The sequence below is a fragment of the Pelophylax lessonae genome (assembly GCF_965119305.1).
Source record: "Pelophylax lessonae genome assembly, chromosome: 1".
NCBI lineage: Eukaryota > Metazoa > Chordata > Amphibia > Anura > Ranidae > Pelophylax > Pelophylax lessonae.
Window position 1 is genome coordinate 735,935,600 of NC_138768.1, and position 27,539 is coordinate 735,963,138.

Here is a 27,539-nt window from a genome sequence, read left to right on the forward strand (position 1 = left end):
TTCTCACACTGACCAGTCTGACACACACAGTGTCATACAGCTCCCCCCCCCCCCCCTTGCAGCCCACAGCATGCAGCCGAGAGATAGGGAGACAAGCAGTGTGAATAGAGGCAGGTTACACAGTCCCAGACTGACACCCCCCCCAGACAGACAGGTCCCCACATAGATACACTTACCTCACATGGCGTGGGGGACCCGCACAGGCGAACAAGCCGCTGCACATGAGGCAGGGAGAGTCGCAATTCAAGACGCACAAAATGGGGGTTAAGAAACCGCACAGCGTCCAGTGAGGTAGCCACCTCACCAATCATCCCTGCACCGAACAGGGATGGGTCGTTCACTGTGCCAGGAGCGTTACCTGGCTGAACGCTCGATGGCAGACTGGGAAGCCACTGACCCACGACCTGCGACCAGGGGGATCAGCCCGAGACCCAGTCCGCATGATCCTCTTCGTCCGAAGAACTAACTAACGCTGACAAAATAACAGCTAAATAAAGGTAGAGAGAAAAACTCAAACAAAATATTAAAAAGAAGAAAGAGTCTGGGACAGAAAGTCCCAGCACAGAGAGAGCCAGCCACTCCTGACAAGCTAGACATTAAAACTGAGATATGGTTGCAGGAAGTAGGAGGGTATTGACTGAGGGGACCACCCCTTGAGGGTGGGATATGTTAAAGCTTTATTGTTAACATATTCTGTTGCCTAGCTACTCCTTCGGAGCAAAGTCTAATACCCCATATGTGACGAATATGAAGAGGCGGCGACTGTCGGAGGACGTAAGAGAAAAGTAAGTTTTCTCCTGCACTGACGAGCACTGATAATCACTGATGAGGTGGCACTGACGATGAGGCACTAATGTAACACTGATGGGTAATGATAGGCGGCACTGATATGCAGCACTGATGGGCACTGATAGGTGGCACTGATATGCAACATTGATAGGCACTGATAGGCGGCACTAATGGGCACTGTTGGTGGCACTGATGGGCAGCAATGATGAGGCTCTAACCGCATTACTAATGGGCACTGTTTGGCATCTGATTGGCATCCCTGGTGGTCACGGGTTGGCATCCCTAGTGGCATGGGTTGGCATCCCTGGTGGGCTCTAGTGGCCATCCCTGATAGGTCTGCACAGCTAATCAATGCGCTGATTATCAGTGCAGACCCCCTCCCCCCCTCAATAAGGAGAGCACCCAATCTGCTCTCTTCTACTCGCGCCTGGTCAGCGTGAATGGAGGAAAGCCGATAAACGGCACTTCCTGGTTATGATGTGACCAGTTGTGATTGGTCACAGTTGATCACATGGTAAAGTGCCTATGTCAAAGGGTTTTTGCCGGGATCGGAGATGCGGTGTGTCAGAGTGACACACCGCACTACCGATCGCCGCTCTATGCGCCCCCGCGGGGGCGTGCGAGCGGCATATCCTGCTGGACGTCATATGATCGATATGATAATCAGGATAACATAACCACTTTCCGGCCGTCAATCTGCTATATGGTGGGCAGGAAGTAGTTAAAGTAAATGTAAAGTCTCGTGTTTTTTTTTTTTAAACATGTTATACTTACCTTCTCTGTGCAGTTGGTTTTGCACAGGGCAACCCAGATCCTCCTCTTCTCGGGTCCCTCTTCGCTGCTCCTGGCCCCTCCCCCCTGTCGAGCTTGCTATGGGGGCAACCGAGCTGAGCCGCAGCTCCATGTGTCCATTCAGACAAGGAGCTGCCATTAGGCCCCGCCCCCTCTCTCCTGATCGGCTAACTGACTTTGATTGACAGAAGAGAGAGCCAATGGCGCCACTGCTGTGTCTGAGGCAATCAGGAGGGAGAGTCCCGGACAGCGCTGGATAGATAGGGGGCTCAGGTAAGTATTAGGAGGGTTGAGGGGGGCAACTACACAGTAAGGTTTTTATCTTAATACATAGAAAGCATTAAGATAAAAAAAAAACTTCTGCCTTTACAACTCCTTTCAATTGTATAGCATTGTGCAAAGAGCTGAATGAGAATTATACAACCCAAAACCTCGAGAAAATTCTTGAGAAAAATGGAGAAAACACACCTCTAAACAGCCCATGTCATACAAAATCAAAGTGGTTCTAAAGTCTAAAGATTTTCTTTATCATAATGCATTCTCTGCATTCAGGTAAATACCGTCCACTTTTTTCTCTCCTTCTCTTCTGATTCTCGCAGGCTTTGCTGAGAGCAACGGGAGCCATTGGCTCCTGCTACTGTTGGTCATATGCTGTGACCAGAGAGTAGGTAAGTATAAACCGGTTTATTATTTTAATAGAAAAAAAAATTGACTTTACAACTGCTTGACATGCTTGTTTTGAGTTAAGAATTTTTTTTTCTTTAACCACTTGACCTCTGGAAGGTTTTTTTCCCCCTTCATGACTAGGGCATTTTTTGCTATTCAGAAGTGCACTACTTTAATTGGTGTGACAGGACGATCCTCTGTCACTATATGTGCACATTGGCTCTGTGCAGGACAACAGAGCATAGATGTGGATTGGTAAAAACTGCTTTTGCAGCTTTCTCCAGGTTGTGATATACCTAGATGTGGCTCTGTAGTTTGGAGATTCCATATTGTCTATGGTGGGAAGGAATCTCCAACCCAGTATCGAGGTTTTGTGGAGGACCAGCAGGGTGTGTGCTCACAGGCCTTATAATTGAGGTATAGGAATACCTCAGGGCTCCCAGTATGAGACTGCTCCATCCAAGAGAGACAGGAGGTCTCCAGGAGTCAGAGAGGCTGCATGTGGCAGCCAAAGCCTGTGTGTTTGCAACGGCCTGAGGACCCTGGCCAGAAGAGCTGTGTGCATTAGTGTGAAGCCGTCCACACTAGATGAGCTGTGAGCGTTCATGTGAAGCCGTCCACACGGAAGAACCTGAGCAGAGCAGAGGAACTGCTAAAGAAAGCCAGGTGGGCTAGTATTTTCATGTGCATTATTCCTTGAGAAGAACCCCTATGTGGGAGACATTATATGTTGGACTTTTGCTTTGTTTTTGCTATTTTTATTAAACATGGGCAGCCAGGTCCTTAAAATATAGTTCCTAACTGATGTGAATCACTTGAAAATGCATCTACCACTAGAGCTAATAAATTCCCCATGTTACACTGGCAATTTATCAGTTTTGCAACACTGTACACAAATTAAATTTGTACAATTGTTTTTCACACAAATAGAGCTTTCTTTTGGTGGTATTTGATCGCCACTGTTTTTTTTTTTTACTGCTTGCCGACCACCCCACGCAAATATACTGCTGCAGGGCCGCCAGCCTCCCGCATTCGTCAGAGAAACTGACAGAAGACTTGCCTGCTTATGTAAACAAAGCAGACGAGTCTTCTGCCACACAAGCAGGGAGAGATCAGGAGTTTTAGCTAAGCTGGAACCCCGATCTCTCTGTGCCTGTCACAGAGCCCTTCCCCCCCACAGTGAGTAAGCACAGTTAGGCATACATTAACCCCTTTGATCACCCCCAGTGTTAACCCCTTCCCTGTCAGTGTCATTTATACAGTAACAGTGCATATTATTTAGCACGGATTACTGTATTAATGTCACTGGTCCCCAAAAAGTGTCATAAATGTGAGTTAGGGGTCCGATCTGTCCGCAGCAATGTCGCAGTCCCACTGAAAATCACTGATCGCCTCCATTACTAATAAAAACAAAAGTAAAAAGTCAAAAAATCTATCCTGTAGTTTCTAAACGCTATAACTTTTGCGCAAACCAATTAAAATACGCTTTTTGTGATTTTTTTTTTTACCAAAATATGTAGCAGAATACAAATTGGCCTAAACTGATAAAAAAAATTAGATTTTTTTATTTTTTTTATTGGGAATGTTTTATAGCAGAAAGTAAAAAATATGGTGTGTGTTTTTTTCAAAATTGTCGCTCTTTTTTTGTTCATAGCGCAAAATCTAAAAACCGCAGAGGTGATCAAATACCACCAAAAGATAGCTATATTTGTGGGAAAAAAGGACATCAATTGTATTTGGGTACAGCATCGCACGACCGCGCAATTTTTCATCAAAGTAACGCAGTGCCGAATCGCAAAAAATGGCCTGGTCATTAAGGGGGTAAAACCTTCCGGAGCTGAAGTGGTTAATATATAAATGAAAAAAAAAAAACAATCAATATTTTCTACTTTGTTATAAAACATATCTAATAAAAAAAAAATCAATTTTTTTCATTAAATTTAGGCCAACATATAGCCTGCTACATGTCTTTTGTGTATAAAAACAAAAAACAAAACAGTAAGTGTAAATTTATTGGATCAGCAACTTATAGTGGGACTGTGATAGCATGGCGGGTAATCTAACACAAACAGATCCTCGTAGGTAGGTACACTAACTGACTAAATGACGCCGATGTCGCTAGTAACACGAATACAGTGATCCACTATAATATTGTACACTGACATTGTACTAATAACACTGGTTGGGAAGGGGTTAACATCAAGGGGCAATCAAGGGGTTACCTGTGTGCCTAACAAGTGTAATATGTGCTACTTTTACTTGCAGATCTGGCTGTTTTTTCTCCCTGCCTTGCAGGGAGAAGTAACAGCTGCTCTGTGTACAGAGTCCTGTGTGTTTGTAAACACAGGACTCTGTTCTGTGATTGGCTACAGCCGATCAGCAGGTCCATGGCCAAAATCATTGGCAGGGACCTGCTAACAAAATCGTGCTGTAGCCAATCCGAACAAAGCTACATTTATGTGATCCAGCCTGGCTTTAAAGCATGCCCGCCCACAGTACATTTACAAGCAGTTCATTTACTAACTTACTCTGAAGACAGCACAGCAGTAGTTTGATGTCGAGATGAAATCCCGCCATCACCTTCATCAACTTCCCCCTGTTCAAAAGAAAAGAAAAAAATGCATAAAGAAAACACTAAGACTCTTTCACACAGTCCTCAGCAGTTGTCATGTTTTTATGGCAAGAACAAAAATTGATGAATACGGATTCAGGTTACATCAGTTTGTACATCCATCTTCACTTCAGTTCAGTTGGCAGTTCAGTTCACATGAGTTTCCATCAGTTTTTCTATCAGTTTTTTTTTTTTTTTTTTTGACGCAGAAACCAATCATAAGTGATCTAAGTATAAACACAGATGTAAACGGATGATATTAGGATTTTTCCTACAGCTTACCTGTAAAATCCTTTTCTTGGAGTACATCACAGGACACAGAGCAGGTAATAATGACTATCTGGGTTATACGCTACCTTCAGGTGAATGGACACTTGCAACCAATAGACAGGAAGTTCCTTCCATATAACCCCTCCCATACAGGAATAACCTCAGTTTTTGAAGCAAGCAATGAAGATCCCAGAAAAAGAGTGGAAGGACCTCTGGGTCCCGTGATGTACTCCAAGAAAAGGATTTTACAGGTAAGCTGTAGGAAAACTCCTATTTTCTTTATCTTACATCACGGGACACAGAGAAGGTAATGAGGACTATCTGGGATGTCCTAAAGCAATGCCTTTGAGGGGAGAGGACACAGAACCCCATAACTGCACCTGGGCAAAGAAAAATAGGAACTTATAGTGCTGCTTGCAACATGCTAATTCCAAACTGAGCCCCTTCTCTGACTCTAACATCCACTTGATAAAACCTTGTGAATGTATGAACTGAAAACCAAGTAGCAGCTTTCCAAATCTGAGCCATAGATACTTGATGATGCACTGCCCAAGAAGCACTCACCCTCCTGGTAGAATGCACTTTAAACTTAAAAGGTGGAATCTTACCCTTTAAGCCATAGGGTTGAACAATGACTTGACAAATCCACCTAGATAGTGGAAGTAGTTGCCGCTTGGCCTTTCCTAATACAAAAAAAGCATTCCAGAACCAGACTTCGTAGGGCTACAACCGTTTTTTTGACGGCAAAAAGAAAACTTTTGCCTGAACTGTGTCGAGAACCAGACCCAGATATTCCAAGACTTGAACAGGCTTTATGGTCGATTTCTCTAGATTGATAATCCAGCCCAAATCTTCTAGGCACTGGATAAAGACACGTCTTGTGTTAGCCCTAAGCTTGAATGATTCTTTAACAGTAGGTCATCCAGATAACCCATGACAGACACCTTGTGACCTTATAAAGGCTGACACCCGGGCCAAGATTTTTGGAAACACCCGGGAGCTGTAGCCAGATCGGACGGTAGAGCTACAAACTGGAAATGGCAATGTCCTACTGCAAACTGCAGAAATCTCTGATGAGACTTGAAGATTGGCACATGGAGATATGTGTCCTTGACATCTATGGAGGCCAAAAAATTTCCTCTTCCTAGTGAAAAACCCTGTGAAAATTTCACTGGCTGGAACCTCCACAATTACACTCTGTACCCGAAGGTGTTCCAGAGCCCAGAACATGGGTTCCCTTTTACTAGGCACATAGGGACATTTGAACCCAGAAACCGAAAACGAGGAAACTCCATTAATTCTATAATGTAGCCCGGAGTTACAGTGGATATGACCCATTTGTCCTTAACCACTTTTTCCCAAGCTCTTGAGAAGAGCAAAAGCTCCCCCCCCCCCACCCGAGTGAGTGGGGGCGCCTCTTCATAAGGCCGACTCGGAGCCTGTGTTACCAGGTTTTTGGAACCAGGGTCTTTTCTGACCTTGACCATGAAGTTTCCTGAAACCTGACGGCTGAGGCCATCAAAACTGCTTAGATGCTGATACATTAGAGGGAACAGTAACACTAGGAGCCTTAAAGGATGGGGATTTTATTCCACCTTTTTACCAGCAACAGGGCACTTTTCCCCCCTGAGATTTTTTGGATGTATTTATTCATATCCTCCCCAAAGAGACGTTCCCCATGGAAGTGAAAGAATGTCAGCAGTTTTTTACAAGGTAATTCTGCTGACAAATTTTTAAGCCACAGAACTCTGCGCATATGGACAGAGAGAAGGGCTACCCGGGAACTCTGTTGGATAGAATCTTTGAGGGCGTCAATCGTAAAACAGAAATTTCTGTCAATTCTTTCACAGATTCCTCCTGGATAGAAACTTTTAGTCAGTTTTTTAATATGGTCTTTTAAAAACTCACAGATCCCTATAGCTGCCACACTTGGTTGAACAGCAGAGCCAGCAACATAAAAGGAAGCTTTAAGTAAGGACTCCAGCTTTTTATCTGCTGGGTTCCAAGACTTAGGCATTGTCTACCGGACAGGTTAAATTCTTATTCACAGAAGAAATAGCAGCGTCAACAGACGGCATACCCCATTTACTTTTGAATGTCTCCTTCATTGGATATAGCAAAGAAAATCTTTTTGGAGGCATTAACAACCTGTCAGGGTGATCCCAATCCTCATACACCAACTGTTCTAGTAGAGGGTGCAAGGGAAAAGCCTGGGAACTCTGCTGAGGACGCAAAGATCCCAGAGAGGAAAAAGAGGTCTCTGATACCTCCAGGGGAGGTAATTTTAACCCAGTCTGCACCATTTCAGTAAGGGACTGGATTAGCAACCACTGAGAGTGGTACGCCGAAAACGGTACTTCAGAGTCTGAGTCTTCAGAAGAGGCACCATCCTCAGCCTGTTCCCCCTCCAAGTTACCCATAGCTACTTCCTCAATGTCTTCTTCCCAATCTGGCTGTTATTCAGAGACCCCTTCAAGATTTTGAGAGCACAGAAGCCCTGCTGTATTATTATTGGGCCCGGGTACAGGAGAGGGGGATCTATCCTGCTTCTTCCCGCCCTGTGAAACTGAAGCAATCGTGCAGGCTATTTTACCTTCTAGGCCAGCCAAGGAAAATGCAGAGGCATTAGAGGTAGCAACCATACCTGACAAGCGCAATGGCTCAGACTGGCCAGTAGCTTCAGGTCTATCAGGGGAGAAGCGTACAGCAGGAATCAGACTAGGACTGTTTAATCCTGATGTGGGGACACTAGGCCCCTTCCCTGCTGCGTCCCCCCCAAATTCTCTTTCTGGAAGACATTTAGTAAGTTTCTTTTAGTAAGGTAAGACCCAGAAGTGAGGCCCTGTTGCACAATGGTAGAATATATTGTGATCCAGCACTATACAGCTATCACAGAGCTACCGTTCTCCTAACCTGTCTCGCGGTCACTCACATGCCCAGACAGTCTGATCCACCTGCTCAGAGTCCCAAAAGATCCCGCCCATCAGCTTCCAGCCGCCTGCTCTAGCACGATCCGGACAGCAGCTTGCTTAAAATGAGGGGAGGGAGTCCATGTACAGGTCCGTGATGTCATCAGCAAGCGCCGCTCAAATAGCCACATGGTAAAAATCCTCACCAAGCTGACCAGGACCAGACTACAGAAACAGGTAAAAAACCAATACTGCTGAACAGCGCCATTATGGACCAAAAAACTGAACTACAGTTAGGAGAAAATGTGCTTATTCCTTCCCTTAAACTTCTTTTTTTTTTTAAAAAAGAAAAGGAATAACTTACCAGTCCCGCCGCAGGGTCTTCAGCAGGACCCAATCTTCACCCATCACGGCGTGCTTGGTCAATCCGACCTTCAAGGACCGGGTCCCCCTTTTTTAATGGAGTCCACTACCTTGGACCTGTAGAGCATCCTGCTGAAAACTCCTTGGGATAATAAAAACCAGGGTTTTATTGCTAGGGTCCAGCGCCCAGGCAAAACCTTGGTTCTTCACTAGCTGAGGTTCGGGTACCACTCTTTTAGCGCTTAGCCATTTGAATGGATCTGATAGAACGCCCAATTACTGGGACATTTTTGAAATTTTGAAGAGCTTTAATAGCCAAGACCACCACCTTCACGACACTGGCGAAAAAACTGAGGTTCTTCCTGAATGGGAGGGGTTATATGAGAGAAACTTCCTGTCTATTGGTTGCCAGTGTCCATTTACCTAAAGGTAGCGTATAACCCAGATACTCATTATTACCTGCTCTGTGTCCCATGATGTACGATAAAAATGTTTACATCCGCCAGGCCATAGACACATATTTGTAACCTAAAGTTTACTGATCTCTTTTTAGTGACCACCTTACCTCCGGAAGATTTTATCTCCATCATGACCAGGTAATTTTTTGCTATTTAGCACTGTGCTACTTTAACTGGTAATTGCGCAGTCATGCAACATTGTACCCAAACAAAATGTATATAATTTTTTCACACAAATAGTGCTTTCTTTTGGTGGTATTTGATCACCACTGGGTTTTCTTTGCGTCATAAATGAAAAAAGACAGCAAATTTTTGAGAAAAAAAAAACAAAAAAAAAACACCAATATTTTTTACTTTGTGCTACAAAACATATCCAAAAAAAAAAAAAAAATCTAATTTCTTCATGAATTTAGGCCAAATGTATTCTGCTACATGTCTTTGGTTAAAAAAAAAAAAAAAAAAATCCCAATAATTGTATAGCGATTGGTTTGCGTGAAAGTTATAGCATCTACAAACTATGGTATACATACTGCATTATTTATTTTGTTTACAAACTTTTTCATTCAAGTAATTTGGTAGTAAAGTAAAAAACAGCACAATTAAATGGACACACTGAAAATAGTGTTAAAGGTACAAAGTAAAGTTACACCTCAATATTAGCAATTTAACAAAGTACATAAAATCAATTTTTTTTAAATTTTTTATTATACTACTAATGGCAGGGACTTATAGTGGAACTGTGATGGTGCGGCGGACAATCTGACACTGAGTGGGAACTGACTAACTGCCACTGACATCACCAGTGACACTAATACAGTGATCAGTATAACTACTATACACTGTACTAATAACACTGGCTGGGAAGGGGTTAACATCTATGGCGATCAAAGGGTTAACTGTGTGCCTAACAATGTATAATGTGTGCTGCTTTTTACTAATAATCTCTTTGTTTATCATCCCTGCTTTGCAGAAACAGAGAGATCGTTCCCCTCTGTACAGAGCCCTGTGTTTGTCACCAAAGGACTCTGGGCTGGGATTGGACACAGCCGATCAGCAGGTTCCAGCCATGAATCATTGGCTGGGACCTGCTGACAGACTTCTACTGTGTACAATCACAATGGGTGCAAGCACCCTAAACCCGGAAACGGGCAGCGATGTACCAGTACGGGACTTTGCCTGTAGAAGCTGCCCATCTACAGTACATTGCGGGCAGGTAGTTCACAAGTAGTAAATATATTTGAATGCCTAACCTCCAACACTGCCTCTGCTGCACAACAATCTCAGCCAGCATTGTCAGCCTAGTCTAAGTTTTCCCCTACTGTCACCCCTTGTCTGTCCCTCTTGATATGGATACCTTGTTTTATTTTCCAGCACAACTCATTGGGGTTGATTTACTAAATCTGAAGAGTGCAAAATCTGATGCAGTTGTGCATGGTAGCTAATCAGCTTTTACCTTCAGTTTGTTCAATTGATCTTTGCACAAAAAAAAAAAAAAAAACACAGGAAGCTGATTGGTTTCTACCACCAGATTTTGCACTCTCCAGTTTAAGTAAATCAACCCCACAGTCTGTAGCACTAGAGCTCTTGGTGGAATGGGAGCAGGCTTGCAGATCACAGAGTCACCAGAAGGACCTTACCCCTACAGCCGGCTTCAGGTGAGGCTGCAACATCCACCTGGTAGAATTTAGAGAACATGTGAACAGAAGACCAGGTGACAGCCTTGCAAATCTGGAAAGCAGTTGATTGAAGTTGAAAAGCCAAAGAAGAACACACACAGACCTAGTAGAGTGCACCTTGACAGGAAAGGGTGGAACCTGGTTACTAAGACCAGAAACTTGAATGACGGTCTGCCTGAGCCATCTAGTGATGGTGGAATGTGTAATCTTTGTGAAAGAAGCAATGGCTAAGAGAGACTCTCACAGCCTGCTCTATATCCTGACAATGAAAATAAATTTCCTCCTAGGGAACTGAAGCTAGACAGAGGGAGAGAAAAACAATGTCCTGATTGAAGTTAAAGGCAAAAATTACCTTATGCTGGAAAAAAAGGCATGGGCCTTAATGGTGCCGTGTCCTTATGCAAAACCAGAAAAGGTTACTTGCAGGATAAGATACAAGCCTCATAGTGGTGATGGCAAATAGGAATACCACCTTGTGAGTGAGAGTAAATAACTGATTTGTCAAAGGGTTAAATTGACAATTTCTGGAGCACAGAAAGAACCAGATTCAGATTTCAGAGAGTCCCAAGGGAACAAACAGAGGGAGCTAGATGGGAGACACCTTGTGTGAAGGTCTTAATCAAGGGGTGAGAGGCCAATGGTCTCCGAAACAAGTGAGAAAGGGCAAAAACCTGACCTTTAATAGTGCTAAGAGCCAAATGATGGTACAGACCCAGTTGCAGGAAGTAGAGGATTTGCCCCACAAGGAAATTCCTAGGGTGGAAGCCCCAAGAAACACACTAAAGTGAAATATGTTTTCCATGCTTGATAATCAATCTTGTGGGAAGTAGCCTTCCTAGCTTTTGAAATTGTAGGAATCAGATTCATTCAAAACCACAATCTCAAAACCTGGACTACAACAGTCATGCAGAGCCCATGGAACATCTGCACTTTAAATCCGTCTAGACCAGTTTGGAGCAATAATGATCACTGGAATTCTCTCCATCTCAATCCTGTAAAGCAGATAAGGAAAAAGCTTCAGGTGAGAAAAGAGATAAATTAAGGTATACTGATCCCACAAAGCCACCAGAGCATCCACTGCTTCCTTTAGAGGATCTCTGTACCTGGAGCTAAAACTTTCCAAGTTTGTTGTTGATCCTGAAGGCCAGGAAGTTTACACCTGGCATTTCCCTTCCACAACAGGTTCTGGAACACCTCTGGGTGTAGGGACCACTCATCTGGGTCCAGGTATCTGCCAATCATCTAAGCCTGGGGAGTAACTGGCAGACAAAGTGGGAAAATGAAGAAGTTCTGCTCAGGACAGGATGAAATCTACTCTCTTGCACCACCACAACTTCTGTTTCCTTGCTGATGAGTTATGTACACTACTGCTGTGGAATTGTCCCTTTAAATCAGATCAGATTGGATAAGCCTCCAGCAGGATGCTGCAGACAGTCAAACTGCCCAAAGCTCCAGGATGTTGATCGGAGGACAAGACTCCGACAATGACCAAGCCCCCTGCACCGACAAGTTTCTCAGGATTCCTATCAAGTCCGGCATTAACATCTTCCAAAACACGGGAAGGAAAGACTTTTAGAATTCCAGAGCCACCAATCCAGGGATAATCCAGTCCTCCATGCCAAAAAAATAAGTCTGTCCAAGGACTAAAGGTTGAGGAGGTGTGCAGTGAAACTGGGCAAATGGGACTGCCCCCAAGGAAGCTACAATCAGGCCCAAGATTCTTAGGCAAAAGCTAGGATAACGCAACTGGAGAGCTTGAATCCAAGATCAAAGAGTATAATATTTTTCCTGTGAAATAAAGACCCTGGCTTTAGCTGTGTCCAGGACTAGAACCAGATACATCAAATAATGAGTCAGTTCCAGTGCTGGTTTCTGAAGATTCAGGATTCATTGTTATTTTAGTTTGGTAGGATTTTAATCCTAAACTACTTAGTTTTATCATTCTTAGTCACCTTTACAATTGCTCTACAAACACATTGCATTTATAATGTCATCATGATATCATATGCTATTGTTTAAATAATAAATTGCTTCCTTCCTGATCAGACTGAGAAGATGAAGGTGCTCAAGCTTCCACAGTCATCCATTAGCCTTATGAATTACAATATAAAATATCAGCCAGACTTTTACAAAACCACAACAAATGAGTGAAATTAATAATTCAGAACATCATAATTTAGATTTACTAATCAGTCCTCTGTGTTCCTTTAGAAATATTGGGTAGCAATTTTGTGGTTCACTCATCTGTTCATCTTCACATAAAAGCTTTCTGTTTTTTTAGTAGATGCTTTTTAATAGACAATAAGTAACCATATTTTGGTTTAGACCACAAGTCATTTGCTGCTGTTTTTAGTGGTGTGTTATTACAGGAAAACCTGGTCCAAGAACAAGTTATCATGCCTAGATATACTGAAAAAGTATGTTCCTTTTGATAGCATAATAGCTCTAGGAGATAAACTTTCAGCGATATACAAACAAGTAAAAAAGAGCAAACCTAATATGAGGGCTTGAGTGACTTAACCCTACTCCTATCTGAACCCCAATATTTAAAAAGGTCAGTTTATTTTTCAGTTATAGTTGAAGCCCAGTAAGCTTAGTCATTTAGGTTTTAGGTCTCCAGTGATAACAATATTTCCAGCCCTCCTGCTGCATTCTACAGGGAGAAAGATTATGGGGGCCTCCAGCAATAGCCACAGCATGTGTGCAGACCTGGAGCATCACCAGAGTCCCTGTTGGATATAAGAAACTGTTGACCATATTAATAAAAAAGCTCCAGCATTGGGACACCTTTTAGCTCCAGGTGTTATAGATCCCCCTAAGATGAAGATGGCGGTAGATTATTTCCATCTCTTGTGGGGTTTTATGCCTGTGGCAAATGTAAAGAGTGTAGGACTTCAAAGTTTAATAAGAGAAAAAAAAGGAGTTTGTGTCCACTACTACAGGGAAATCCTGCACAATTAAGGATTTTATCACATTCTCCACAAAGGGGGTAGTCTACATAATGGAGTGCCCATGTGGTACTCAATATGTGGGGCGGACCACAAGGGAGCTGCAAGTTCGAATTAAAGAACACATGACCAATATTAGGAAAGGAAAAGGGGAACATTGTGTCCCTAAACTGCCCATAACAGAGACCCAATCGGGTCTAAAATTTGGGGGGGGGGGGGAAGTAGTCAAACACTGGAGAGGGGGACATTTTATTAGTCGATTAGGAAAAAGAGAGTTCTTTTGGATGAAGCCAAAGTACTAGCTCCCTTTGGTATGAATGTAGATTTTGATTTGAGTTGTTTTATTTCTGATTTGTACCTCTGATTATTTTAAATGATGTCAGTCTACCACAGTGGTCACGTTATATATATTTTTAGATATGTATTGTAATGATTTTATACCTATTTTTTATTTAATGTATTTTAATAATTTTGTTTCTTATGCGTACTGTATTGTAAATTGTATATTATTTATTATGTTTTGTAATGTGCTGTTTATTTGTATTGTATATATAGCATGGGCTATGTATAGGTGGAAGTGACAATGTGCAATGTTGTGATTAGTCATGATTAGATTTATTTGTTCCATCTTTGGGTACTATTTTTAATTAGATTGAGGTGTCCCCGCTGTGGAATATTGATTTTAGCTACACTATAAAAGGGCTTGTTTGAGGTTGGCTCCCCACCTACTGAGGAAGCCCAATCAGAGGGCATAACCTGTATAGGTGGGAGGAGCCGAAGTCCGTGATGTCACACAGCAATAACCAGTGCCAGCGCATTGAGCTAAATGAGTTTACATTCCTGTTCTCCTGGTACCTCTTGCGAGTGTTTTTAATCCCGTACATCTACAATAGAGTGCACTATGGTGTTTTTTGTTTTGTTTCATGCAGTTATATGCGGATGATTGAGGAGTGAAGAGGGAAAGGTAGCAGGTATACCCCTGTATAAGAAGATAAGGATATCTTGCTACATTCCCCATAGGAGGAATTTGTCAAAGGCATATTTGACTCTGTGGTGGGGTCAGAAATTTTAGGTAAGTGAGCACTTCACTTGTTGGTCGTGGGTCACCAGGAGCACTGTGAAGATAAAAGAATTGTCACAGTAGTCCACAGTGTTTTTTCACATCATTATAAGACTTTTGTTAAACTTGTTATATTTTGTTTATAATGTAAGGTGTTTTGTGTACATAAGTTCAATTATGTGATATCAGATACAAGTGGACATTTCACATTTAGGCTGTTAGATGGTACACTTTGTTGCATTATCAAGTGGCATTTAACATATGTGTTGTTATTCACATTTTTGCTGCCTTGCTCTAATTTTATTAAGATTTTAATAATTTTTCAGTATATTTTTAAACCTTTGTAACTGTTGGTTTCACTCTAAAGTTGCCACTAATTACTGAAATAATTGAATTTTTTGTACTCTTAAAATCTTTTTTTTGGAGTTCATTGAGGGACACAAAGTCATATATTGTCATGTCACACTGTCATCTACAGTAGAATTGCACACGGACAAAAAAAAAAAAAAGTGACCTACCCAGGAAAACTGCTCCTCTACCCCAGCATTCCTCAGTTTGTAGCAAAAAGTACCAAAAACACAGCAGAATGGGAACCACATCCCTTAATGAGAGTATAAAAATGCTAACATAGAAGAAGCACTAAACAACAGAATAAATGAGAAGCTGGCTGACCTGACCCTACAAGGAGTGGAACCATAACAATTTACCATTTAGGATGGGATAAAAAAAAAACCAACCCAACGTGGTTAACAGGGAAAGGGCACAAGTCCTTAGTAGTACAATGTACCAAACAAGGGAACTGGGAAAAAGTCTTTGCAAGGACAAGGCCAGACAGTCTAAGTAGGAAGAGCCTAAAGCCTCTGGTCACCTAACCCCATAGGAGTTATGAAACAAGAACTTCATACCTTGAGAGATTGTGAGATTAGAACAGTCAACAGTACATGGATTCAACAATGCTTGGAAAAATCATAGCTCTATGTTTAGACAAATAAAATAAAAGATAAAAAACTATATATTAAATGCATTTTTTTTTTCTAAAAATCCGGCTGACTCAATGGAGCACTTGGACTTTTTCTGCTGCCTCTTTCTGTTTCTGTGTTTCTAATCGCCTCATCAAGGTGAGACTCATCAGGAAAAATCGCGAAATCCACTAGAACCTACAACCTCAGAAGGGTGTGAAAATTACTATTATGTCCATCAGAAAACCCAGAAATTGATCCCACAAAGTCAGCAAGGCTGAAGGGGTAAGGTGATTGGGAAACACGAGTAGGTAAAAAAAGAAGATAAGAACCTAACCGAAAACGGGTGAGACAAGTTACACTCTGATGGAGCCGAGGAGGAACCAAGACACACTCACTGGTTCATAAGAGGACTAAAAATGCCCCACACTCCCAGTTCCAATGAAGCAGCATCATCTGTGGAAAAAGGGGCAGGAGTCTTGTCAGGAAAGCAAAGAATATTCAGTTGTATATGCTCATAATAGGGCGCAATGCCAGAAAAGACTCTTTTCATATAAATGCAGATCAGCAAAAGAAGAAGGGACTAGCAAGAGGTGGACAGGTCTCACAATTTCATTAAGGCATTCCCTTTTACCAATGAAGGATACATACAACAGGACACTAGTTTGTTTTGCCATCAGATAGCTCAAGAAGATGTGGGGACCTCCTCTGACCAACCGACAGAGCTAAGAGGGCCCTTATTGAGGTAGACCCTATAACCATAAGGTAACCAGGTTATGGACTGCAGATGTCAGTGCCCACAGATGGTACAGAATAAGAAACCCTGGAAACAGGAGCAGCAGTGGAACATGTTTGATTGATAAGGGAAGACAAAAACAGGATATATCAAATGGTATATATCAAATTCAAATGTTTTTAGGTCTCAATTTTCCATTAATTGGTGTATCTTCCAAACCTGAAATTTAAACCACCCATCCCCACATTAAAGTAGAACTATAGGCAAAACTTTTTTTTTTTTCTTATTTTGAAAAGAGCAAGGGAGGGTTATAACCACGGACAGATTTTTTGCTTTTGCCATTTGTGTCCCTTCGGGGAGATGTCCCTTTACTTCCTTTCCCATAACTAAAACCGGAAGTGAGAGGAAATACCTGAAAATTAAGGGAATTCCATTGGGAGCCCCCGGTTACCAGAACTAATGTCCCCCATTGGAAGATTTCACCCCTATCACTTTTCTGGAGACAACCCAAAATTTGGGATTTTCTTTCACTTTCAATGATAATGGAAAACAGGACAAATAGTGAGGGTGAATCCCCTTAACAGGAGCACAGACAGCAATAAACTGAAAGCGATCTAATCCCTCTGCACTCTATCCAAAACCCGAAAAAAAAAAAAAAGTTTTGCTTTTAGATAATCTTTAAAGCCTATTTAGTTTTCTGAAATTTGTATTGTTCCAAGCAGGAGAACATATTATAACCTGCATCTCTTTGCAACTGACCAACTTTTCACCATATCCTGTGTGTCAAAGTATAAATAGTGAGGAATTTATTAGCAGATTTCAGCTTTTCATGGAGCTATAATACCCAGCCAGTCCTGTTTTCTATCTAAAATAGGATTGTCTTGGAAATGATTTAAGTCTTAAAGTAAAGTAAGCAGCAATATTCCTAAATATACAGTGTATTCATATCAAGGCAATGCCACAAAAAAATTTTTGTAGCTTCAATGAGTGGTCTTTATCAGTAACAGGTTTATATAAACATAATCCATCAAAGATCACAGCGCAAAACAGTGCAAATGAACTACAATTAATGACAAATGTGAAAGGGGAAACTTCAATACAAATGGTTGCTTCAAGCAAGTGCTCAGTAAAAACAAATTTCAATGTTGATCCAGAAAAGGTGCTGGAGGTGCCTCACAACTTCAAACTCATGCATTGAACTGTGCTTTTCACAATTGAGGTCTGGGCTTTGACTAGACCATTCCAACACATTTACTTGTTTTCCCTTAAACCACTCAGGTGTTGCTTTAGCAGTGTGTTTGGGGTCATTGTCCGGCTGGAAGGTGAACCTCCGTCCTAGCCTCAAAACACGGACCATCCATACTTCCCTCAACTCTGACCAGTTTCCCAGTCCCGGCTGCTAAAAAACATCCCCACAGCATGATGCTGTCACCACCATGTTTCACTGTGGGCATGGTGTTTTTTGGGTGATGTGATGGGTTGGGTTGGGTTTGCGACAGACATTGCGTTCTCTTTGATGGCCGAAAAGTTCAATTTTAGTCTCATCAGACCAGAGCACCTTCCTCCATACATTTTGGGAGTCTCCCACATGCCTTTTCACAAACTCAAAACGTGCCATTTTGTTTTTTGCTGAAAGTAATGGCTTTCTTCTGGCCACTCTGCCAACTCTATGGAGCGTACGGCTTATTGTCATCCTATATACAGATACTCCAGTCTCTGCTGTGGAACTCTTCAGCTCCTCCAGTGTTACCTCAGGTCTCTCTGCTGATTAATGCCCTCCTTGCCCGATCTGTGAGTTTAGGTGGGTGGCCGTCTCTTGGCAGGTTTGCTGTTGTGCCATGTTCATTTGGTTATGATAGATTTGATGGTGCTCCTGGGGATCATCAAAGATTTTGATATTTGTTTTTATAACCGAACCCTGACTTGTACTTCTTAACAACATTGTCCCTTACTTGTTTGGAGAGTTCTTGGTCTTCATGGCAGTGTTTGGTTAGTGGTGCCTCTTGCTTAGGTGTTGCAGCCTCTGGGGCCTTTCAAAAAAAGGTGTGTATATGTAATGACAGATCATGTGACAGTTAGATTGCACACAGGTGGACATAATTTCACTAATTATGTGACTTCTGAAGGTAACTGGTTGCACCTGAGCTTTTTATGGGCTTCATAACAAAGGGGGTGAATACATACGCACATGCACATGTTTTCTATTTCTAAAAAATAGTTTTATGTATATATTTTTCTCATTTCACTTCACTAACTTAAACTATTGTGTTCTGATCCATCACATAAAATTCAGATTTACAAAAACATTGAACTTAAGGCTGTAATGTAACAAAATAGATAAAAAGCCAAGAGGGGTGAATACTTTTTCAAGGCACTGTATATGGTAAGAGGGAGGATGTCACATCTCATATCTTGTGGCTTGGCACTCATAAATGGAGAAGAGAGAATCCCAATAGTGTAATAAACCCTTGTTTATTAGTAAAAAAAATCATTAAAAATGACACTTACAGTGTTGAAGACAAAGTATTGCATTGGGTAAAGCAGCAGGGCAGTCATTCACTCAGTCCGAGTCCATGCCGCGAGGCAACGAGGTAATGTGCATTCCACCGGCGTAATCAAAGACAAAGATTCCTGGTTGCTCAGCAAGTTAAATAGCCATGCACGGTAAACTTCCGTTCACATGACCCAAATTAAATGTCCATTATGGTGTCCTCGACTTCATAGTCAACACAGTGGTCTACTTCCTGCCTACATATGCATATGGTCAGCTCTGTAATTAACATATAGGCTCCTATTTAACTACATTCTTTTGTTGACACACAGCCGAGGACCTTAATAACATACTACTTGTACAATAATAAATAAAACTTAACATTCTGCGAGGAGGTGAGCTGTGAGCTAGATAGGGGGAGACCTGTGGATGTGGTGTATCTGGATTTTGCAAAGGCATTCAATACAGTTCTCCACAAACGCTTAATCTACAAACGAAGGTCTGCAGGCATCGACCACAAGGTTTGTTCTTGGATAGAAAACTGGTTAAAGGGGCGTGTCCAAAGGGTGGTGATAAATAACGCATACTCAGACTGGTCTGGGGTGGTAAGTGGGGTCCCCCAAGGCTCAGTCCTGGGACCAATTTTGTTCAATTTATTCATAAATAGCATTGAGGATGGGATCATTAGCTCAATCTTAGTTTTTGCGGATGACACAAAAATAAGCAGGGCAATAACGTCTCATAAATATATATAAATCTTACAGAATAACCTAAACAAAGTAACAGAGTGGGTAACTACATGGCAAATGAGGTTTAATGTGGAGAAATGTAAGGTACTGCACTTGGGGACTAAAAACAAATGCAAAATACGCTTTGGGGGGGGACCCCTGGGGGAATCAAGAATGGAGAAAGATCTGGGAGTCTTAGAAGAAGATTGACTAAGCAATAGCATGCGATGTCAAGCTGCAGCTGCCAAAGCTGGCAGAATATTAGCATGCATAAGGAAGGGTATTTATTCCAGAGATAAAGCTATAATCCTACCACTTTATAAAACCATGGTCCGGCCGCATCTGGAGTACTCTGACCAGTTCTGGTCGCCAATCCTCAGAAAGGATGTGTTGGAACTGGAGAGAGTCCAGAGAAGGGCAACTAAACTGATTAGGGGATTGGAGGGCCTGAATTATGAGGAGTGTTTACAAGCGCTTGATTTATTCTCCCTGGAGAAGAGACGCCTGAAAGGGGACATGATAGCGATTTACAAATACCTTAATGGTGATATCAGCATAGAAAAAAAACGATTCAGTTGCAAGGAATGTAAGAGGACACGTGGCCATACAATGCGATTTGAGGAGAAGCGATTTAACCCTAGGCTACGTAAGGGGTTTTTTACAGTAAGGGCAATAAGATTGTGGAACTCTCTTCCACAAATGGTGGTAACTGCGGGAAGTATGGCTACTTTTAAAAGACTCTTGGATGTATATCTCAAAGTAGGGCTGGGCGATAAAACGATACCGATAGGTATCGCGATAGTCCCATGCTCGATAGCAATAAGAAAACTTGAACGATAAATCGAAAAGTCCGCTCCGACGGGTTTAAACTTTTAAAAATGGCGCCGCCCGGCGCCAACACGTCATTGCGCACGTGCCGCCGCCGCTCGGGAGAGGCCGAGAATAGCCGAAATTACACGAGCGGTGGCGGCGGGTGCGCAATGACGTATCGGCGCCGGGCGGCGCCATTTTTAAAACGAAGGCGCCTCTGGAACAGGTAAGCGAAACAGCTTCACTACCTGCCGTTATGCAGGGCTGCGGGCACACTACAAGGGATGCAGTGCTGTGGGCATGGTCTACCTGTACCATGCCCACAGCACTGCATCTCCCGTAGTATGCCCACAACCCCGGATCCTCTTGTACCATGCCAGTACCCTGCATTCTCCTGCACCATGCCAGTCACCCTGCATTCTCCTGCACCATGCCTGCCACCCTGCATTCTCCTGCACCATGCCAGTCACCCTGCATTCTCCTGCACCATGCCAGTCACCCTGCATTCTCCTGCACCATGCCAGTCACCCTGCATTCTCCTGCACCATGCCAGTCACCCTGCATTCTCCTGCACCATGCCAGTCACCCTGCATTCTCCTGCACCATGCCAGTACCCTGCATTCTCCTGCACCATGCCCGCCGCCCTGCATTCTCACCCTAGGGTCCTTATTTTAAATGGGTAATAAAAAATATCAATATATATCGATATCGACCGATATGAAACACTGATATCGTGATACAGTTTTCAGCCATATCGCCCAGCCCTATCTCAAAGATCACAACATTCAGGGGTATGGGAAATGAATACGTCCACACACACCTACACAGGTTGAACTGGATGGACTATAGTATTTATTCAACCTCAACTACTATGTAACTATGTATATTTTAGATTTCAGCCGATCTTCGAATGTTTATATTCCAGACATAAAAAAATGACTTGATAATAATAATAATTATAAAAATTAAATAAATTCTGAAGAATAAACAAATTGGAAAAATAATAATAATTCATGAAATTAAAGCTATGAAAATAGTATGGAAATTAATGTGAGAAAAATAATTTTTATATTTAAAAATATTTTCTTAAAAAATTCCTTTTAAAAAATTACCAATTGGAAAGGAAGCAATTGAGGTCCAAGTTCTATATTTAACCCCCTGGGACTCATGGTGTTTAACAATAATATCCACTTGGTTTCATTTTGGGTCATACCTTTTTTCATATTGCCTCCCCTCCAATTGGGCATTATTCTATCTATGCCACAGAACTTCAGCAATGTTGGATCCCGGTTATGGGCCAATCTAAAATACATGGATAAGCGGTGGTTCTTAAAGCCCTTTCTGATATTATTAATGTGCTCTCACAGCCTAACGACAAGTTGGTCCTCCCAACATACTGAAGCTTAAATGGACATTCAAGGAGATAAGTTACATGTGTGCTCTCGCACAAAATGAACTTATCTATCCTATATGTTCTCCCTTTGACTTGTGATGTGAATGGAGTAGTTTTCCTACTTCTATCATTAACAGTCTTGCATGCTACACATCTCCCACAGCTAAAAAAAAAAAAAAAACCTTCCTGATCCAAGAATGTGGCAGTTTTTTAGGGGGGGGGGGGGGGTCTACAACATTCCTTGCCAGCTCATTTCTCAACGTAGGGGGCCTGGTATAAACAAATTGTGGTCTCTTGAGTAACAAGGTACCCAGTATTTAACCTTTCAAAAGTATGGGCCAATATTTTTGTATGATTTTTTCAACCTCCTTCTACTGCCTCGAGAAACTATTCATAAATGCTAGTCCATGCTTTCTACTCCTACCTTTTTCTTTTTCCAGCATTTTTTCCCTATCTAATTTTCACAAGCTCATTAATTTTATAACCATTTTCTTGAAATCTCTTTATAATGGTGGCTGTCTGGCTCTCATAATCTATCTCATGGTCACAATTTCTATGTATTATAATTATTTGGCTTTTAGGTACTCCATTCAGCCACCTGGGGTGGTGGCAGCTTCCCTTTGAAATATATCCATCTCTGTCAACCTCCTTGAAATAGGTCAAGGAAATTGACAGCCGTATTGTCATATACTTCTGAGAAAGATATGCTGTATCGTTGTTGATTTCATCAAGGAATTCAAGAAAGGTTTCTTGTGTTCCTGCCCACACAACCAGGATATCATTGATATACCTTTTGTAGAATTTTAATTTGGGTCTAGGTTCCACATATATGACCTCATGCTCTCATTTGCTCATAAAGATTTGCCAAAAGTTGTCACTCATAACTAAGTCTAAGGCTTTTACCAAAAATTATTTTTGTTTCCTTTTTAAATCTGTTCTGTCCAAGGCCCACTCTACTGCTTCCAAAGTATTATTCTGTTTGATATTTCTATAAAGCGAGTTAATTTCAATACTTGCCAAAATACAATCACCTGGTGATTCCAAAGTTTTAAGCAGGTTAATTAACTCCTTACTATCCTGTAGGTATGCTGGAAAAAACAATGCAGATATTCTCCTAATCTACTGAACAGGGAGTCGATGCCACTTATGATTTGGTCTTCTCTGGGGTTTATCTTTACATTTATATATTTTGGGTGGTTGATAAATTACCGGCATTAATTGGGGCATCTGGTATTAGATACCTAGCTTCCTTTTTGTTAATAAGTACTTATGTGACATATGTGTCCTGGTCATCCACTAATCTATTTAATTCAGCCAGATAATCTTAAATTAAAATTACCAGTCCCCCCTCTTTATCAGCCGGTCATATAACAACTTCTTTATTATGTTCTAGTAGTTTTTTTTAGACCCCTTTCTATGTTCTTCTTACATCTCCCTGCTTTGACATTTAAGTCTTCTAGGTCCTTTTCTAAAAGGATCATGAACACCTCACAAAAATTATTCTTGGCCACCAAGGGGTTGAACACAATTATTCCTCAATTGAGTATATCTGTAGTCACTCTCTACATTGTCTTCAGTTTTTTTAACTGTTGCGTAGTATTTTTTAATGTTAACTTTCCTTTAAAAATTTCCTTAAATCAAAAAAAAAAAAAACATCAAATTTGTTAAGATTTTTGTCTGGAACAAACTTCAAACCTAATTCTAAGACGCGCATTTCATTTTCTGTAAAAACAGCATCACTTAAGAAAAGGAATTTTTATTTCAAGTCTCTCTTTCTTTTTCCTCTGCCCCCCCCCCCCCCAAATCCTCTGGTTCTCCATTTCTTTCTTCTCTTCTGCTGGGTTGGGATGGTGTTTTGTAATAACATGGTGTCCATTCCTCCTCTCTTCTCTCTGATGGGAGTGTAACCTCCTCCTATTCCCCTGTGGTAAGGGTTCCCCCCTCCCCCTCCACAAGGGACCTCCATGCCCCCACTTGGGAAACCCCCCCCCCCTCCTGGAGTTATTTCAAGAGTGATGGTTCAGGGTGGTCTACCTCATCCCCTTCCTCCTCTGTTGTAAAAAATTTTAGGTTGATGGCCATTTCTCAATGGCTTAAACCTATTGTGAACTGGTACTGTGTAATGGGGGGTTCCAGTATGGACTTCTTCATACTGTTGGCGAGGGGGAATAAGGTGATGATGTTACTTTTCTATTTCTTTGTCTAGTATATTGGGGATTGGGCCTAGTATTTACAGTTCGAGGAGTCTCCATTTGTCAGGAACGCACTAGACATTCCTCTACGGCACTGCAGAGGCGCACTGGAGTACGCATGTGCGAACGCCTATCTCCCCGTTTAGCGGCGAACGGGGGTTCGCCAGTGCGCATGCGCGATCGCCAGTGCCCGCGGCCACGCACCAATGTGCGCATGCGCACGCAATAGCTATTGCAGTTGGTGCCAAAATGGCCTATTTAAGGGTAGCAGGCACACTCATACTTTGCTGTGTTGTCTGCAGCTTCTCCTGTACCTCATGATCCTGAAACCTGCTTTATTCCTGATTGACCTCCCAGCTTGTCTCTTACCTCGCTTGCCTGCTGCCCGCCCTGACCTCGGTTTGTCTTGTGACCATCCTCCTGCCTTATCCTTTTCCGTTAATCTGCCATCGGATCTGGACGACCCTGAGGACCGCGACCTGGTGCTATACACGCAGTGAAGTCCATCCTTACCATCTCAGGCTCTGGTGAAAACCGGTTGGCACTTAGATTCCGCACCTCAGGCTAGCCTGTGTCTTCCACCAAGGTGACTTGTCTGTGTCCCTTTATCTGGATCCTGTGAGGCCACCCTCTGCATGTCAGGCTTGCCACCAGCTCCCAGACACCACTGCTCCTCCCTGGATCACATCTCTCTCCTCAGTAGAGGCTCTGGATCCCCCTATCTGACTTTAGTATCTTCGAATATATTTTTAAGTATTTAAATTAATTTTTTGTTATCAATACATTTTCTATAGCTGTTATAGTTGTTATTTTTTATGTCTGGAATATAAACAAACATTCAAAGATCGGCTGAAATCTAAAATATAAGATTTATTATTTAAATTTGTTTTATTTATTATTGTACGGGTAGTATGTCATTAAGGTCCTCAGCTGTGTGTCAACAAAAGAATGTAGTTAAATAGGAGCCTATATGTTAATTACAGAGCTGACCATATCCATATGTAGGCAGGAAGTAGACCACTGTGTTGACTATGAAGCCGAGTACACCCTAATGGAAATTTTATTTGGGACATGTGAACGGAAGTTTTTTGCGCATGACTATTTAATTTGCTGAGCAACCAGGAATCTTTGACTTTGATGACGCCCTGCGGGAGGGGCAAAACACATCGACATAGTTTCCAGTTTCTCAGTGACGTCACGCCCGGCTAGTGGTGGAACCCACGTGGAGGTTTGCGATCCATGGCTGCCTCGCGGGACGGATTTAGACTGAGTGAACCTCCGGCACCTTTTCTGGATCAACATTGAAATTTGTTTTTTACTTTCACTGAGCACTTGCTTGTAGCAGCCATTTGTATTGAAGTTTCACCTTTCACATTTGTCATTCATTTTAGTTCATTTTGCGCTGTGATCTATGATGGATTAGGTTATATTTTTTTGAACAGCAGCAATGGTATTTTGGTTTTAGGATTTATTTTAGCTCAGGTTAAGTTAGTAGGTTTACATAAACGCCAGCTCAAAAAGCATTCTTTAAGGTAAATTCATTAGAGATTCTGTCACCAACTTAAAAAAAAACGCAGGTGAAACACAGGTATTATGCAGGTATTAGAAGTGCTAATTTTTCCTTCAAATAATGATTTTTTTATTCACTAGTAATGTGCCCTTGAACATGCTAGATATTTGATCACCCCAGGAGAGTCAATTCCCTAGCACAACTCCTTAACCTACTTGCACACCATGAAGCCCCTTTCACACAGGCGGACTGTTCAGATCCGCCTGTCAGCTTTTTTGGCGGATCTGCATCTCTATGGGGCATGGATTTCAGCGGAGACATGTCCGCTGACATCTGATTCGATCGGTCAAATCTGGGCAGATGGAAACCCTTTTTTCCATCCGTCCAGCGGATCAGATCGGATGAGAAGGGACAGAAGGTCTGTTCCTATCCGATTCCCCCATAGAGAACAGCAGGACCTGACAGCTGTGTCTCCGCACACAGCGCGGAGACACAGCTGCCATCCGCCTGCTCAGCGGGGGATCGGCGGATCTATCCCCCGCTCAGAAAAATGGAGTCCGCCTGACGGACTCCATGTGTGAAAGGGGCCTAAAGCTGGATACACACTGTCCAATTTTTGTGGTTAGATTTCCTTCAGATTTACCTTTTCTATAAAGTGCAACGGTCTGCCAGATTGCATACAGATTGAAAGTGTTTAGGTTTGACCTCATATTATATGGTTTTGGCAAGTCTAAAGGAAAAAGTCTTCAGAAAATCTTATAGTGTGTATGGCCCATAACACTCAACTTCTAGGAGTGTCTAGATACTCTCTGTGCTGGCCTAGCATCTCTGCCCCTCCCCTAACAACCATACAACCTTTTATGTAGCTGCCTGGTAAGCAGTGCAGTGAATATTATAGTGTCAAGTGTTGGGTGATAGTTCTAAATGTGCTGGGGCTGCTGAAATCACATTCAAAATGGCGGTGCCCAGCATCAGTCTCAAGGCTTTCGGATGGCCACACCAAAAAGACTATGTATGTATGCAACATGCATAAAATATCTTAAATGCAAATATAATCTTCCCAACGACCCCCAAATTTCTGTTATTTAGCTTCTTTAGCTGCTTCTTCCTCATTTTGTTTTCCTCTGGCACTCTGCAGCTTTTTATTTCCTGGCTTGAAAACAATAAACTAGACAGAAATGGTAATAAAACTAACATTAATAAATAAATAGTGCACCTTACCATGGATGTCCGAGACATGCTCTGATGCTGAGATAGATTAAAGTATTTACTGATGAAATCTTGTTCTGCCAGACATAGTGGCTCCAGTTCACTTAAGACCTGTTCAAATATCTGAAAAAATACAGGATAGATGGACGGTGTAGACCTCATTAAGCATTTGAAACTATGACAGACCATAACATAAAACGCAAAATGTAATAAATTAAAACACAAAGGCAGAAAATAACTCTACACACTGTAATACTGGCCATATACAGTACATATATAGATATGGTCAATTAAAGGCTGCTACTGACAAAGTGATAATTTTTCTATGACAGGAATATGCATAATGACCTGTCTGCCCTGGAATTAGCAATACTTTTGAGAGTCAGGCAATGGCAGCTGCCTATTTCTGGACAGTGGTTTAATAAATTGCACTGCAGAAGATAGGAATGTGTGATCAGTGTGCCCAAAAATTGCCTGTGACCAGACTGTCATTAGACAGCTCAGATCCCAGGCAAAATGCACAAAGTCAATCAGAGTGGCTCTGTGCCTTGTGATCACTGTGATTGCCAATCACGGTAATCACAAATGCAAACAATGCTTGTGCTTACTTTACAAAGTATGTCCCAACCCTCTTCTACCACTGATTCTCTGCCTTCCTCCTCTGCTAATGTAAATACTACATCCAATGACCACAAGCTAAAGGTTATGGGCACTCATTACAGATAAACAACATTTGGTAGGGCACACATTATCACCACTGACCAGCAATAAGGCGGCACTAACTCCTGACCACTGAAATATGCAGACTGTTGTGTTCATTGCAGAGTCCAATCACTCTGATTGCTACACTGTATATGCTATGTCTTAAACAAAGCAATTTTGACAGCATGTTAGGGCCTCAAAAAAATAGGCAGTTTTTTTTTTCAAAGTTCTTGTCCTTTTCTCCTTTATATAGTAATAAAAAAAAAA

The 27,539-nt window shown here is 42.0% G+C and overlaps 1 protein-coding gene across 5 annotated transcripts in view; it reads right to left on the bottom strand.

Annotated features, from left to right (window-relative positions):
• The window catches only part of EXOC1 (exocyst complex component 1), a 126,412-nt gene that overhangs the window by 13,749 nt on the left and 85,124 nt on the right, over positions 1 to 27,539 (bottom strand). For all 5 annotated transcript variants that reach the window (XM_082264912.1, XM_082264914.1, XM_082264913.1 and 2 more), the window contains 2 exons: positions 26,583 to 26,693; positions 4,776 to 4,843 (listed from right to left, as the gene is read on the bottom strand). In XM_082264912.1, the coding sequence (XP_082121038.1) occupies positions 4,776 to 4,843; positions 26,583 to 26,693 (179 nt within the window). The remainder of the gene's footprint in view (positions 1 to 4,775; positions 4,844 to 26,582; positions 26,694 to 27,539) is intronic.